This window comes from Mus caroli, unplaced genomic scaffold (genome assembly GCF_978045245.1).
Source record: "Mus caroli unplaced genomic scaffold, Mus_caroli_1 scaffold_20, whole genome shotgun sequence".
In the NCBI taxonomy this organism is placed as follows: domain Eukaryota; kingdom Metazoa; phylum Chordata; class Mammalia; order Rodentia; family Muridae; genus Mus; species Mus caroli.
In genome coordinates, this window is record NW_028227275.1 from 2,716,909 (window position 1) to 2,732,525 (window position 15,617).

Consider the following 15,617-nt stretch of genomic DNA (forward strand, 5'->3'; position numbering starts at 1 on the left):
AGTGGAAACCCTCCATTGTCCGTCCATTCCTTGTTTTCCCTCTATTTATCACCACAGTATTTGACTGCAGGTCACACTGCAGCCCAGAGTAGACAAGAGCCTTCTTACCTGGCACACAGTAAAGACAATGACAGTAAACACACACACACACACACACACAGAGCCATGTAACTATAAGGCAGGATATACTTACTATAAGGGAAACAGGCAGGATACTGGGCCAAAAGTAACGGGGAGGGCGATTGTTTGAAGAAATATTTCAACAGACACCTGGGAAGGGTTTGTGCTCACCATGGCACCACGGGGTAGGGAAGCAGGTTCAGTAGGAAACGGATAACTTGGGGACAAGGAGAAGAGTAATTACGAAGGCTTCAGGTGGATGAAAGCTTGACAGGTCTGAGGTGGCAGAGCAAGACGGGGCTCTACTGAGTTCACTCAGGCCACAAGAAGGACTTTAGGTTTATTATGTCCAGTAGGAAGCCAGAGGGCGGCTCTAGGATTTTTGTTTTGTTTTGTTTTGGTTTTGTTTGGTTTAGAGTTTGGTTTGGTTTTTTGAGACAGGATTTCTCTGTGTAGCCCTGGCTGTCCTGGAACTCACTCTGTAGACCAGGCTGGCCTCGAACTCAGAAATCCGCCTGTCTCTGCCTCCCAAGTGCTGGGATTTAAGGCGTGTGCCACCACTGCCCGGCAATCAGTGGGTGGCTTTAGTAAAAAGCAATGATAGATTGCAGACTGGTGGGGCCAGCTGGTCTCAGAGAAGGGTCCTAGGGTTGCAGCCTCAGGTTGTGGTTACCAAGGAAGAAGGAAGCTGCAGGTGTTAGTGCTTGCACACACTGCTGCTGAGCATCACCAAAAGGAAAGCTCTGCCAGTTCCCGTGCCCTTGCCCCACCATGCCCATGACACCAACACACCCTTACATAGGACCTAGTCCACTCTGTGCAGTCACACAAGGCTTCCTTGGCTCCTGCCTCCAATTCTGCACATTTAGCTTGTGTTAACTCATCCCACCCTATTCAAATCAGAATCTTTGAAATAAATAAGCACTGGAATTTTTCTAACTAGGGAAATAGTACTACAGAAGGTCCCATTATATCCTTGCTATTGTCAAATACTAAGTTGGTACTCTGCATTAAATATGACATCAAATCACCTGAAAAATTGATTAACTCTAAAAAATATAAACAATAATAATTACAAGTTTACACACACACACATACACACACACACACACACACACACACCATCCCTACCTATCTCTTTGCCTACTTTTCATTATCTGGAGTCTAATCTTTTCAAATGGAAAATTCCAGAAATAATCTTATTGTGGAACATTATAATAACGGTTCTATTTATTATTAGTTGTGTGTATTGAACACTCATAGGAATATATGTTTATCAAACAACAGTGTGGGGCTGAAGAAATGGCTCAGTAGTTAGGAGCACTCACTATTCTTCCAGACGTCCTGAGTTCAATTCCCAGCAACCACATGGAGGCTCACAACCATCTGGAATGGGATCCAATGCCCTCTTCCGGTGTGTCTGAAGACAGCTACAGTATACTCATATAAATAAAATTTAACAACAACAACAAAAACCAGTACATAGTAGATTTGGAACTATGGCTCTATGCATAGAGCCACTGGGGTCTTGGAATGTCCCCTCACATGTGGGAAGAGGGTGACTGTATATATATGCAGAGATACTTGTAAAAAAATTTCAGGCCACAGTTGCCATAGACACCTGGAACCAAAGAAAGTAAATCGGGTAAGAAAGGGGACTACTGGAGAAATGTACAGCCATGCTGGCATGCTCTAGTAACAGTAAAAGCAGAACTGTAGCCAGGTGTAATTTTCCTAACCCCCAGTACTGACATAGGAGGCCTCATCTGTGTCATCAGAGCCGAGGAGTGCTCTGGGTACATGGTAGCTACTAAATACCTTACAATGCATGGGACAGAACCTAGAACAAAAATAACCTGGCCTAAATTTTAAATAGTACCAAGTCTTAAAAATATTGCTGTAAACATTGTGAAAAGAGATCAAATCTGAGAATTTAAGAAAACTATAGCTAGTATAGAATTCAACATGCCTTTAAATGCACACATAAGGTGTTAAATCCAAAGTAAAAATATAACCAGCTTAACTTTAGCCTTTTGATGTGGTTCAATAAATCTAATGTAACTTTTCTGTCTTAGTCTAATGTAATAGCTTCTTGTTATTCCACTAGTGCAAGGCTGGTCTTTTTTCCAAAATCCTAATGTTCAACACTTTTATTTTCTTTATACTTAGGGCTTTTTAATGAAATACACTAGTAACATAAAAATACACATACCAAAAGATGTAAAATGTAAATTGATAAAAGTTGGTGTCGCATTAGGAAGTACTGAAGTAAGAAACAGATGAGGCACACACACTGATGTTTCTTTTCCAAACTCCCTGCTACCGTTTGTGAAGGAAAAAACATTCTCTCTCGGAGTTGAGCATTTCATATTAACTCACGGGAGATGCCTGTGACCCAGGGACAAAGCCAGAGCTCATACTGGAAGCCTGTCCACAGCCAAGAACCATGACACCAGCAGACTCTGCCATTTAGCAAGTGTCAGAAACCAAGAGCAGACTGCCATTACAGAAACTCATCCCTCATCACAGGCAATGCCCCAAGAGGCTGATATTTTCTGCTTATAAAACTTAATACAACATTCAATTGCAAATATTTTCTCACAGTCTCTTACAATGGTGGCCAGGGGCAATACACTGTTAATATGAAGCATTTGTTCAGCTTTGGTGGACATATTTCCTGTAAGGTCTATGTGGAAGCAAGTTCCATTGACTTCTCTGTACAATCAGTAATGTGGTTGTCTTTTCTATGAATCCTGGGAAGTATGGCACCTTCTCTTAAACAATTCTTGCAAAGATGACCACGAATAATAAAAAATAATCATCAAAGAAAAAGACTTCAAGTTCTCTCCCCTTGCATTGATGGTGGTGTAACGTGAGACTTCAGTCAGACTTCAGTCATTATTGCGTTTACACAGAAGGAGTAGAGATGAACTCCACACAGAAAACATTTCTACTTCTTAGGAACGGAACCAGAGTAAGTGTAAAGTGAACATAAAGTAAGAAAGTAGGCTGTCTTTATTCTAGACAGCATACATGTTGACTCTGTTACAACTGCAGGAAAGGGGCTGCATTAACTCCTGAGATTTGTGTAAGCATCCATGAGAGAGCAGGGCTGATGGAGCTGCGGTGCAGCGTGCTCTGGCCAGTGGAGTCTGCCTATCAGCAAGTTTCAGGGTACACACAGATGGAAGTGATGACTTTATCTGGGGCTTTAAAAGCCCACTCTCAGCTTTACACTGAGTTCTATTAACTCAAAACAGTTAACTTTATGAATAAGCACTAAAAGCTGCTTACCGCATGCACTCGGGATCATGTTGAGGCTTATCTCGTATTTTGATTTTTTCTGCCTCTAGCTGCTTGGTGATACAAATGGCTTCAGTCTCTTCATCTTTAAGAACTAAACAATGAAGAAAAAGTCTACAATCATTGAAGGATTGAACACAGGTGACTCATGAAAAACACTTAACTTTTGTGCTGTACACCAAATACACATAACCGCAACGTTTACTTTCTAATTTAACCGAGCAACTAAAGGCACACAAGATCTTGGAATTTGGACATAACGAGAACCAGCTCTAGCCAGGCCTCTGGTGCAGGCCTGTAAGCCCAGCTGTGTGAGAAGCTAAGGCAGGAGGGTTGCCAGTCCAAGGACTGCATTGGCAACTTAAGACTCTTCTTCAAACACAAAATAGTAAAGCTCTGAGGATACAGCTGGGTGGTGAGCGTCGGCTCAGCTCATGGAGCTCGGGCAGCTCGGGCAGCTCCGGCAGCTGGTGCAGCCTAAACGCAATCCCCATTACACAGCTTGTGCAGCCTAAACCCAGTCTCCACAACTGGAAAAACAAGCAAAATAGACACCCCGGCTCAAGCACTGACTGACTCAGTTGCGTGTTTGATCCAGTTCTGCAAAACAGCAGAAGCACGGTCCACAGTGACAGCATATTTTTAGATACTGAAGCAGCACAGCAGCATACACAATACTGTATTTGTCAGCAAGATAAATGGACTTATGAAGCTAGTACCTTTAAGCTTTTTCTGGAGAGTAAATAATTCTTGCAATAGTTCATTTTTTAGTTTTTGGAGTTCCCGTAACTGTCCACACTTACGTTCCACTGACTTCATTTCTAGAAACGAATACAGTTAACACCACAGAGTTACCCAGGGGTGAATGGAATCATAGAGGTGAACACTCGGCGCACTGCAAACCATCCCTGCTAGCATTGACGACAGAACTAAACACACATAGCCAGCTCGTGAATCAGAATCGATACCGTTGAACTACCCAGACTCCCAGAGCAGCGCCCACATGCAGCGTCACCCCCATAAAAACCTCTAAGGATAGTCCTTATTCCCAGAAATAGAAAATACAAATCTGAAAGTAAAGAGAGACAAATAGAAGAAAGCATCTAGGCTTTGGTGTCTGTGAATAGATCATCATGACTAATCCTTCATCGTCCAATAAAAATCCAAGCAACATCTGGTCAGTTTTAAGTCCCCACAAAGCCTCTCCCCTGATCCCTTCAGGAGCCATCTTTAGTAAACTAACCAGCATGCAGCAATTGCCAATATGACAGGCTAGCAGAATGAATGCAGAAATATGCCGTTAAGACCAAACAAAAGAAAACGTCACAACTTGCCAAGATGCTAAGAAAGCCACACTTCGTAACTGACACGCAGGATGGCATCCGCAGAATGTCCAGACAGGGCTACCAGCTTTTGCCATACTGCCTGAGTTTCTCCTACCTAACGGCCTCTACCTGCTGCCTGCTCCCCAGGGAACACCAATCCGCTTTAAGCCTGTTTTCTGGTTTTTAGTTTTCCTCTTCTGCCACAGATTTCGGATCTCTAATCACGCATTCCACAGGCCTCTGGGTTTTTGAACTCAGTTTTATTTCCACTGTTTCTGCACTCTCTGGCTTTAATACCTTCTAGGGAACTGTCCTCATCAGGTACTGTCAGCCCCAGGTGTTCCTTTCATTTTCATAAAACACCTCTTACTGAGATATAACTACTGTATAATTAGCCCTTTAAAGCACACACTTCAGCAGGCTGTACCACGTTATCAGACCCTTGTCTGCTCCCACTATTTGGGAGCACTCCATAGCCCCACTGCTGTCAGCACTGCTTAGAGCACTGCATAGCCCCACTGCTGTCAGCACTGCTTAGAGCACTGCATAGCCCCACTGCTGTCAGCACTGCTTAGAGCACTCCATAGCCCCACTGCTGTCAGCACTGCTTAGAGCACTCCATAGCCCCACTGCTGTCAGCACTGCTTAGAGCACTCCAGAGCCCCACTGCTGTCAGCACTGCTTAGAGCACTGCATAGCCCCACTGCTGTCAGCACTGCTTAGAGCACTGCATAGCCCCACTGCTGTCAGCACTGCTTAGTGCTCCCAGATCCTCCTGCTCCTGGACATCCACTACTGCACCTGCTGTGCATTTGTCTGCTTATTCAGGACACTGAACCAAAGAACCACAGTAAGCGTAATTTTGTGTCTGGGTTATTTTACATAATGCAATGATTTTAAGATCTACCGCTGTACATGTATTTGTGTTTTATTCTTTTTCTTTAAAAAATATGAACCCCTCCAAATTCTATGATATAGATATACCTTGTTTTGGCATTCAGAAGCTCTGGGGTTGCTTATGGGGCTACTTTGGTACCTCTGTAAACATATTTGTACACGTCCTTATGTGATTCCTGTTTAATTATCTTAAATACCTACATGTAAAATTATGAATTCATGTATTTTTTAGATGAATGTTCTAAGGAATCACCTGTTTCTTGGTGCAGTTGTGCCCACGACCTTTCCACTGCAGTTTTCAGTGTCTTTGCATGCTTGCCACACTACCACAGGTCTGTTACGAACTCGGGCTGTGCCACTGCACTTCTAATTTGCTCTTTCTTGACGTCTCATGGCGTTGAGCTTCATTTGCCTTTTCCTGCATCTTTTGGGGGTGAATCTGCTTAAATATTTCTCCATTTAAAACCTGGCTATTTTTCAGTAAGGGTTTGTAAGGGTTGTTATATTCTGGTTCCCACTCTTATCAGATGTTTACAAATGCTTTCTCCCATTTTGCAGGCCTTTTTCCCTCTGCAGACAGCATCCTTGAGGAAGTCCAAATTATCTATACTTCGTGCATATATCATAATATTGCCTGTCTTTATTCAAGGTCATGGAGTTATATCTGTGTTCTGTTTTAGGTGTTCTGTGTCTCTGGCTCCCATGTTTAGGCCTTTGGTTCATCATGAGTGACTTCTTTGTGCAGAATCAGCAGACGCTCGATTCACCATTTTGCATGTGACTGCCCAGTGTTAACGCTGTAAGGAACTATTCTTTCCCACTGAAGTATGTGACCATTCTCATCACAAATCATCTGACTGTGGGTGACACCGTTTCTTGACTCTAATTACATCTAACTGATCTGCATGACCATCTTTGACCAATACCACGGTATCTTTACTACGTCTCATCTATGGAAGTTTGTACCCGGGAGGTCTGGGTCTCTCCTCACCGATACCAGTGCTGTGTGCTGGTTATTTAACAGTCATCGAGCTAATGCTGATAACAGGTGTCGCTGATTCTTTCTCCTTCATCTGGCAGTGTGGCCATCTCAAAAGTATTGGGTTCCAATCTATAATCACAGACTTCACAAAGGTTTACTTTAGTTCTTGGATTCCCTTCAGTGATGTTGTCTATACATATGTATCCTGAACTTCTATTTAATACATTCCTAAGTATTTTAGCTTTTGGATATCATTGTATTTTATTTTGTATTTGTATTGTATTGAATTTTCTTTTACATTTTTAAATAATTATTTATTGTGTATGTGAGTGCTGGCCTGTGTATGTATGTGTATGCCTACAGAGGTCAGAGGAGGTTATCTGATCCCCTAAATCTGGAGTTACAGATGAATTCTCTGCGAGAGAACATGTATTTTAAACTCCTGATCCCCTATGATTGTATCCTGCATGTTGTTTCACCCCACAACTCTGCTGGGCTTGCTGGCCCCAGGAGCTTTTATTTTTTGGCTTCCTTGGGATTTCATAGGGGAGAGGTCAGACTGTCAGCTGGGACACACACCTAAGAGAAACAGTTCTATGGAGAAAAGGCTTATTCTGGCTCTCAAGTCTCAGAGGGGACAGAATACTGAGGTGTGGGTGTGAGGTAGAGCAGAGCTTCCTCATGGAAGCCAGAAGTAGACATACAGTAGTAGATGGGAACAAGCACCCTTTGAAGGCACTCCCGTGGCCTAGTCAGCCAAGAGTTCATGATCCAATCATCTCTTATCAGCAGCTGGGGACCAGGCCATCAACACACTTCACACTTGAACCATAACACAAGCCCATTTCTTCACATACAAAGTCTTTTACTTCTTCCTTTTTCATACAAGTACCCTCCGGCTGCTTTCTTCCTGGACTTCTAGCTACAATCTCCAGCACTGTGCTGTGTGGACATGGCTAGCACAGACACACTTACTTTGCTCTTAGGCAGGCAACTTTTCCTTCTTCTACCGTCAAGCCTAATATGAGCTTTGAGTTTTCTCAAATTCCCTTTAAGCTGAGGAAAGTCCCTTCTAGTTTCAGCTGACTATATGTTTTATCAGAACCTGGCACTAGATCTTGCCAATTAGTTTTCTATGTTTATTTTTTATTACTGCCCATTTAGCTTTCCAGGATAGTCATGTCCCTGAATATTCTTACACTCACTGGGGCAGGTTTCATTTTCCCTTCTAATTGCATCATCTCTGTCATTTCTGTTTACACTTTGGCTAAGCCACTTGTCTCACTGCCCTAAGTAATACTCCGTCACTTGATAATATGTTTAGGAGCTTTCTTACTGCATGTTAGACATTATATTACCAATACACGTGAGCTTTGCTTTCTTCTAAGGTTTGCTGGGGCTCATACTGATGGGTGGGTAAGTTGCTTTCAAGTCAGGTTTATAACATTTTTAAAGGGGGAGTCTAAGGGAACATCTAGTCATAGGCTATTTCTTAATGTCATTCTTTTCAGATAGATTTTACTTTTTATTGTGTAAAAGTGTATGCACACTATATATGAACCTGGTGCCTGCCATGGTCAAGTAGGACATGGAATCTTGTGGAACTGGAGTTACACATGATTGTGAGGCACCGTGTAGGTACTGGAACTGTACAGAGCCCTCTTCAAGAGCAACAGGTGCTCTTGACCACTGAGCCATCTGACAGTTGTGATCATGAGTGGAAACTGTCCACGCCACATTCAATCATTCTTTCCCTGACCTTGATTCTACACTACAGTACAAACTCCTATCTCTAAATTTTGCTGCTTGTTTCTGGCACAGAATATGCACAGCATATGATAGGTTCACAAGAAAACATGGGGAAATGAATTCAACGGATCACAGTTGCCTTTAAATATTTGTTTCTAGCCAGGACAGCTGGCAGAGGTTAAGAACACTTGTTCTTGCAGAGGACCTAGGTTAGGTTCCCTGTGTCCACATGCAGCTCATTACTAGGGGTCTGACTCCACTTCTGCTCTCTTCAGGCTCCTGCGTGCCTATGATGCAGACACTTAGGCATCAACACACAAAATTAACTATACTTTTAAAATATTTTGTTTCTGTTCATTAATTAAGCAAAATGTCTATGAAAAGAAGAGCTGTCTCCTACTTCTTTCATCAATGAAAGAGTGGAGCAAAGGGCTCACTGATGCGCTCAGGACACACATGGGCCTTCTGATACCACGGTGCCTCAGCATGGTGGTCAGCATGATCCAATATGCTTCCACAGTCAGCCTTATGACACTGAGAAAAGAATAATGGAGACATTTTGGATTTAAATACCCCTGAGACACAGAATATGCTGTTTTCAGTCCTGTCTCTCTATCTAGGCTAAATAATCTGAAGATTTATCTGTCTGTCTGCCTATCTACTTTATTTGCCAGTATCTATCTATCTATCTATTTATCTATCTATCAGCCAGTAAAAAATTAGGTGTGAGGAAATACAAAGCTCACAAAAAGAAAGATCTGGTCTACTGCAGGGGGGTCTTGGGAGGCTAAACCCAGTTTCTCTTGATGGGTGGGTATTTTAATGGTCCTTGGGGGGGGTGTCTTCCTTCCCCCATTTAGGTTTGGTCAGTTTGAAAAGAGATGGGGTCAGGGGAACCCTACTGACAGGAGGAAAAGCCTGCCCAGTTCTGGTCTCAGGTCAGAAGAGGGAGGAAAAAAAATCTGCTTGTTCTGACAGCTCACCATCTATCTATCTAGACATGGCCCCTCTTCCTTGAAAACTGATTGTTTAAGCACACAAGAAAACAATGGACAACCTCCCAACAACACTCACAGAACTGAAGAATTTAAGGTAAGCTCACCTCTCCATTTTCCTACTGCCTCATTTTTATTTTATATTTTCATTTACAGACTTACTGAGCTACAACTGATTAGAGTAATTGCTTTCATTTTCTTCCTAGGCATCTATCGATAACTCTGATGATTTTTGTTTTCCTGGTTTGGTTTGTTTGTTTGTTTGATTGATTGATTGATTTCTAAACAGGGTCTCACTGGCTAGTCTGAAACTTCCTGTGCAGAGCTCGCTGATCTCAAACTCAAACTCACAAAGTTCTTTCTGCCTGCAGAGCTCAGCCTACTGAATACTGGAGTTAATTGTGTACCACCAAGCCAGACTAATAACTAGGTTTTATGGTTATAATTATTAAACCAAACTCAGATAAGCAAATTCATTCTCATCTTTTAACAGAGTGTTTACTATAGATTCACTGCAAATCATTAATAGACTAACAATGAATTGATTATTAACCAGTGTCAAATTATAGTATGTATCTTATTTCCTATCCAGGAAAAAAATCTGATTTATGACTTGAGAGAAGTGAACACAGAAAATACTCTAATCAAAAGTTATGACAAACATGGAATGGTTGAGCCATCAATCTGTAAATTACCAAAAGTTTATAGCAGATAAACGATGTTTCACAATATATATATATAATTTGTGAAACATTGTTTATCTGCTATAAACTTTATACATACATATACATATGTGTGTATGTATATGTGTGTGCATATACATATACATATGAAACCAATTATTCCACATTCCTAATTACTCAGGTCCCAAATGCTGGCCTCTACCCCGTGGATCTTCACAAGAGAAGCAGATGCTGTGCACTGTTGACACTGTCACTACAACCCTTACCCAAGTACAACCTCTCTCCTCCAGACTCCAGCTGCTCTCTCCTGCTCACTCTACATTGCCCTGTTTGGGAATCTACTTAGGAATGTTCTCAACAGCTATCAGAATAATTTGTTTGTCTGACCATCTATGTATCTACCTATCTACCTACTTATCATGTGTGTGTGTGTGTGTGTACCACATGTAGGCACACATACCCTCAGAGGCAGGTGTTGCATCCTGGATCTGCAATCACAGGTGGCTATGATCCTGCACGTTTTGAACAGACTCAAGCACTAAGCTGTTTCTAGGGCCCGTGCATGTGGAAGTGGAAGTACAGAAAAGGAACGCTTCAACTTTGAGCAGACAGTGGAGCGACCAGGACAGGGCAGTGTGGTCGCTTTCATTTGTCTTTTTGCTTGTCAGGGTTTACTCTTCCATTCCTGCTTTTAATCTGTGCCACCACATTTGTTATCCCCTGACATGCGCGTCCCCATATTCGGCCACCCTCAGCTTCCTCCGTTTTTATCTTCCTTTTATCCTGTAACAGCGATGAGCCACAGAAGTGCACTGCATTCTGTATAATCCCCACGTCTACTCTTCATGGCTGTTGTTATTATATTTCCCTCCTCAAGTGCCTCCTTTCTGTGTCACATATCTTCCGTGGTTTATTGCTATTTGTGTGTGGGCACATATATTTACATTTGTCCACATATGTGTGTATGTGCACTGAGGCCAGAGAACCACAAAATCAGGTTCATTTGTGTTAGGAAATCTGAATGTAGAACAAGGTTCTTTACCTATAGACAGGCAATAATCATAAGAAAACTCAGTGGGGAAACTCACTTAAAATATACTGATACTTAAAGAAACAGTAACCAGAAAAGTCAAGACAACTGAAACTCTTTTTACATTGTGTGTGCATGCTTGCATGTGTGTGTGCATGCTTGCATGTGTGTGTGTGCATGTGCAGGTGCATGCATACTACATCATGCATGTAGTGGTAAGAAGACAACTTGTAAGAGTCAGTTCTTCCACCATGAGATCAAAGTCAGGTCCTTGGGCTTAGCTGCAAGCCCTTAAGCTGCTGAACTATCTTGCTGCCCCATCTTTAGTTTTCTGATAGAAAGACTCAGGATTAGGAGATAGTGATTAGAAGATAGCAATTCTCCCTAAGTTCACTAATAAATTAATGTAACTCAAATTAAAATTCAAGACACTTTTTAACTTTACAAAACTTAACTCTTACCTAAGAAAATTTATACAGAATAATTGATATGAAAAGTTGTAAGTGATATGAAATTCATGTTTCTTTCTTCATGTGAGTTTATTTGTATTTGGGATCTTTATCATATAAAGCCTACCAACCTTAGATATTCTTTTATTTAAATTAACATAAGCATTACAGTTACTTACAAACCTCCAAAATATGCTGCCTGAACTATAAAATTTTAGTATGTTAAATTTACATTATAACTCAATTAATGCTCCTTTATTTCCCCTTAATCAGTGAGTTATTTATAGGTATGCCATCTAATTTTCAAATGTTTATATTTTGCTGGATACTTTTTATGCTTGTTTTTTTTTAGTTATTAACTTATGTTGAGAAAATACAGTGTATTATTCCAATGTTCTTAACTGATTGAAAACTAAACTTTTCAAAATAAAATTCTTTTAACCTCAGTGACATCTTTTTATTTAGTTATATAACAATACAACTGTTAGCTTGTTATGGTTATTGTATACACAAATTATTTATTTATTAACTTTTTAAAATACTTGTTATGTATGTATGTATGTATGTATGTATGTATGTGTATGTGCACATGTTCAAGCAGATCAGAGGCATTTCAGATCCCATAGAGCTGGGCATACAGGCAGCTGTGATCTGCCTGATGTGGGTGCTGGGAGTGGACCTTGGGTGTCCATCAAAAATGATGCACGCCCTTCCCTGCTGAACCATCTCTCCAGCCTCCTCCATTAGCTTCCAGCCAAGCTGCACCTCAAAGTCTCTTTGCCTTTCTCCTCCATGGTACATAGAGGAGTATATGTGTGTCAGTCTGCTCTGCTCTGTCTTCTAGCTGCAGTGACTGGCTCACTAACATTTACTGTTAATTGGTAACACAGATGAACAATCTACTGTGTTGATATTTGCTTCACTGGTTTGCTCTTCCTTACACGTCTCACTGTGGCCACATCACGAGTATTCTGAGATTACCTTTGATTTGTGTGCTGCTCTAGCAACGCATCTTTGCATTTCCTTACTGGCTGCTTTAGGAATTAAAACAAACACATGTCAGTGAAGATAAACCCACAGCCCTGCTAGGAAATCATGATCTAAAGATAAAACACACTGTATAAATTTAAACTCTTTGTTTTGATCAGAAATAAATCTACCATGATGCTTCAGAAAATCATTCAGTCAAGCTTGCTGGCCAGGTGTAGAGAGAGGGCAAGTTGTAATCAGAATATATTGTATGAAAAAGAATCTATTTTCAATAAAGAGGGAAAACACTTAAGAATATTGTTTCTCAGTGTTTCAGTAAAAGCCAAAATCAAAAAGTCTGATCCCAGAAAGATTTGTGGTTACAGCCTTTCTTCTCTCCCTAGTGGAATTAACCTCAGTAAGATTCATCTAGAGTCACAAAGTCTTTAAGAGAACCATATTTCCATAAGCCCAGTCACGGTAAAAATGTCAAAGAAGCCTTTAACTGCCCAAACTCCTACAGAACAGAAGCAACTTTAAAAAGGTGTTGCTGCAAGCACAAGGCATCTTTCACAAAAAAAGGAACGAATGGCCCAGACTGGAAGCAGGAAAACAGAGGGAGGAACTAACACTGCATGGCAGCCACACACAGCAGGAGGGTGACCTGGTCCTAACAAGGCCACCATGGGACAATGGCACCATGCTGTCTTCTGGTCTCATAAGACAACAAGCATTCACATTAGATGGAAAATCAAATGCTCAGTTCACAATGTACCTCTGAAAAATCTGACACTGCTCATAACAAAACCATGTATCCATAAGGACAGTATACATTTCTTAAGTGAAAGGCCTAACCCCACAGTGATGGAATTTACCTTTACACACCGCTGACCTGGAAACATGTTCATTCACGGTGACTCGTTGTAACTGGCCCTGACGGTGCTTATTTGTAAACCTCAGTACTTGGAGACCTGACACAGGGAGATCACAGCAAGTCTGAGGCCAGCCTTCGCTACAAGTTCCAAGCTAGTCTGTGTGACATAGTGAATCCTGCTTCAAAAACAAACGTGCAAACACCACCTCCATTTCATCAACAACAGACAAATGGTAACTGTGTACTCATACCCCCTCTCAAAACATCTGCCTGGCTGTCTAAGTCGGCAATTTCCATCTTGATATTTTCTTTCATCAAAGTATCTCTTTTCTTGGTTATTTCATAATTGTCATTGAAGTCTGTAATTTCCTTAATAAATCTTTCCTCTTCCTCTGTGGTTTTATTCTTTATAGCCTCCTGAAAAGCAGAAATAAGTACGTGACCAAATGTGACACACACGGGCTGCACCATCCTTACATGATCAGAGTACAGTTATCTGAGGTCAGCAGCAAGTGCTGACGGCCCTGTCTCCGTTATCCCCACAGCAGCCTGTGCTGCGCTGCCCAAGGATGTGCTTTAAAGACCGAGGCTGTTCCACGACAACCTCCATTTGCAAGCTTTATCTTTACAGATTTGGGAGAATTAATGAAGTAGAAATTCTGACATTTATCTGTGAATTTACTTCATAATCATATATGCTACTCTGCCGATATAATGTACAATTAGGTGGAGGAGTAACATCAAAATGGGAAAATTACAACCTTTACTCAAAGGAACAATGGCTGCTTACAGGAAAAGGAAAACCTGATCATCTGAAGCCAAATTATGCAGTCATTCCAAAGTTAGTTCTAAATAAGCTTTTGTGTTGCGAATGAAATGTCCACAGGGCATGAAAATATGAATTTAAAAAAATCTCTGGATGGTGCAAAAATCCAATCTTATGACAGCACTAGATTCACTGGTTTCTGTATTTTTATTTTTGGCTGTATGCCAACTATGAGGAATCACATTTAGAAGTTGGTCATGTCCTAAGCTGTATATTTATTATTCTTAAATTTATTTTATATAATTCCTTTCATTTATTTATTCGGTGTGTGTGTAAGTTTCGGTGTGACTGTACTGTGGCACACACGTGAAGGTCAGGGGACAACTTGCAGGAGCCAGTTTTCTCCTTCCACGGCTGGTTCCAGGGACTGAAAGATCATCAGATTTGATGGCAACACCTTTATCCACTGAGTTCTCTCATTGGCTCAAATGTATTTTCTTCAAAATGTCAACTCAGGACTAGTCACATCTCCAAATTGCCCTGTAATCATAACTGCTGCTCAGCTTGTTGACTTTGACTTAAGATAAAAGGATTAGCAATATCTTTTCACCCATGCCCATAAGTATGCCTAAAAGTATAAAACTTCTCTGCTAACCACAAGCATTAAAAGTGGGTCTCAACACCAGAGTGGTCAAAAGCAGTGGCACTGTTTCTCTTGGGCTCATTCAACTGCAGATAGTTCCCACGTTACATCCTCAAGTCTCACATCCAGGACAAGTCTTTCCAGCTGTATTGCTCTCCTGGCTGGCTTCAAACAGCCCTTAAGACTTGTTGTTTGAATAGTACTGTCAGCTGATATGGATACGGATAATTTTGTCAAAAGTGAAGCTGTGCATACTGAAATGCCTTTGACACGGTTAGGTTACTGACTGAGATGTTTCTCAGTGGCTGGAGACTTACGCAGGCTTGGAGCAGTGTGTCCCGCTCGCTGATAATCTCCCTGAGCTGTCTCTCTAATGCGTTTTCATGGGTTTTCAAAAGCTCTAAGAGGAAAGATTTCTCAGAAAACTGCTGAACCTTCAAAAGGAAAATACAGAAATCAGAATGAAGCAAATGAATACAGATCTGAGGGCTCAGTTAATTGAACAGGCCTGCAATTGTTATATACAACTCCCTGTATGCGCTGCTCTAAGTGACTGACAGTCCTGAGCTTAGTGTCCTCACAGCTTACAGAGTGGACTCTGGGCTCCCGAGGGGCACAGCTGGTTTCTTTTTCCTCACACATTCAGCACAAGTGTTAGCTGAGTACTGCAGCATCTGACCATGCACACCGAAGTCCACATCTAGACAGCTTGTTCAAGGAGCAGGCTTCTAGTCTTACAACGTAGAGAGAATCAATCGCTGTGACCACTAAACATGGGATAATATCTACAGCCCAGACCCAGTTTATGATGTTAACTATACATAAAGTAGAC

General features: G+C 41.4%; 1 protein-coding gene across 1 annotated transcript in view; it reads right to left on the minus strand.

Moving 5' to 3' along the window:
• Positions 1 to 15,617, minus strand: part of Ccdc172 (coiled-coil domain containing 172) — a 49,926-nt gene that overhangs the window by 20,836 nt on the left and 13,473 nt on the right. Inside the window, exons 3-6 of the mRNA XM_021152521.3 lie at positions 15,103 to 15,219; positions 13,628 to 13,793; positions 4,143 to 4,244; positions 3,415 to 3,517 (exon numbers count right to left, since the gene is read on the minus strand). Coding sequence (XP_021008180.2) covers positions 3,415 to 3,517; positions 4,143 to 4,244; positions 13,628 to 13,793; positions 15,103 to 15,219 — 488 coding nt within the window. The remainder of the gene's footprint in view (positions 1 to 3,414; positions 3,518 to 4,142; positions 4,245 to 13,627; positions 13,794 to 15,102; positions 15,220 to 15,617) is intronic.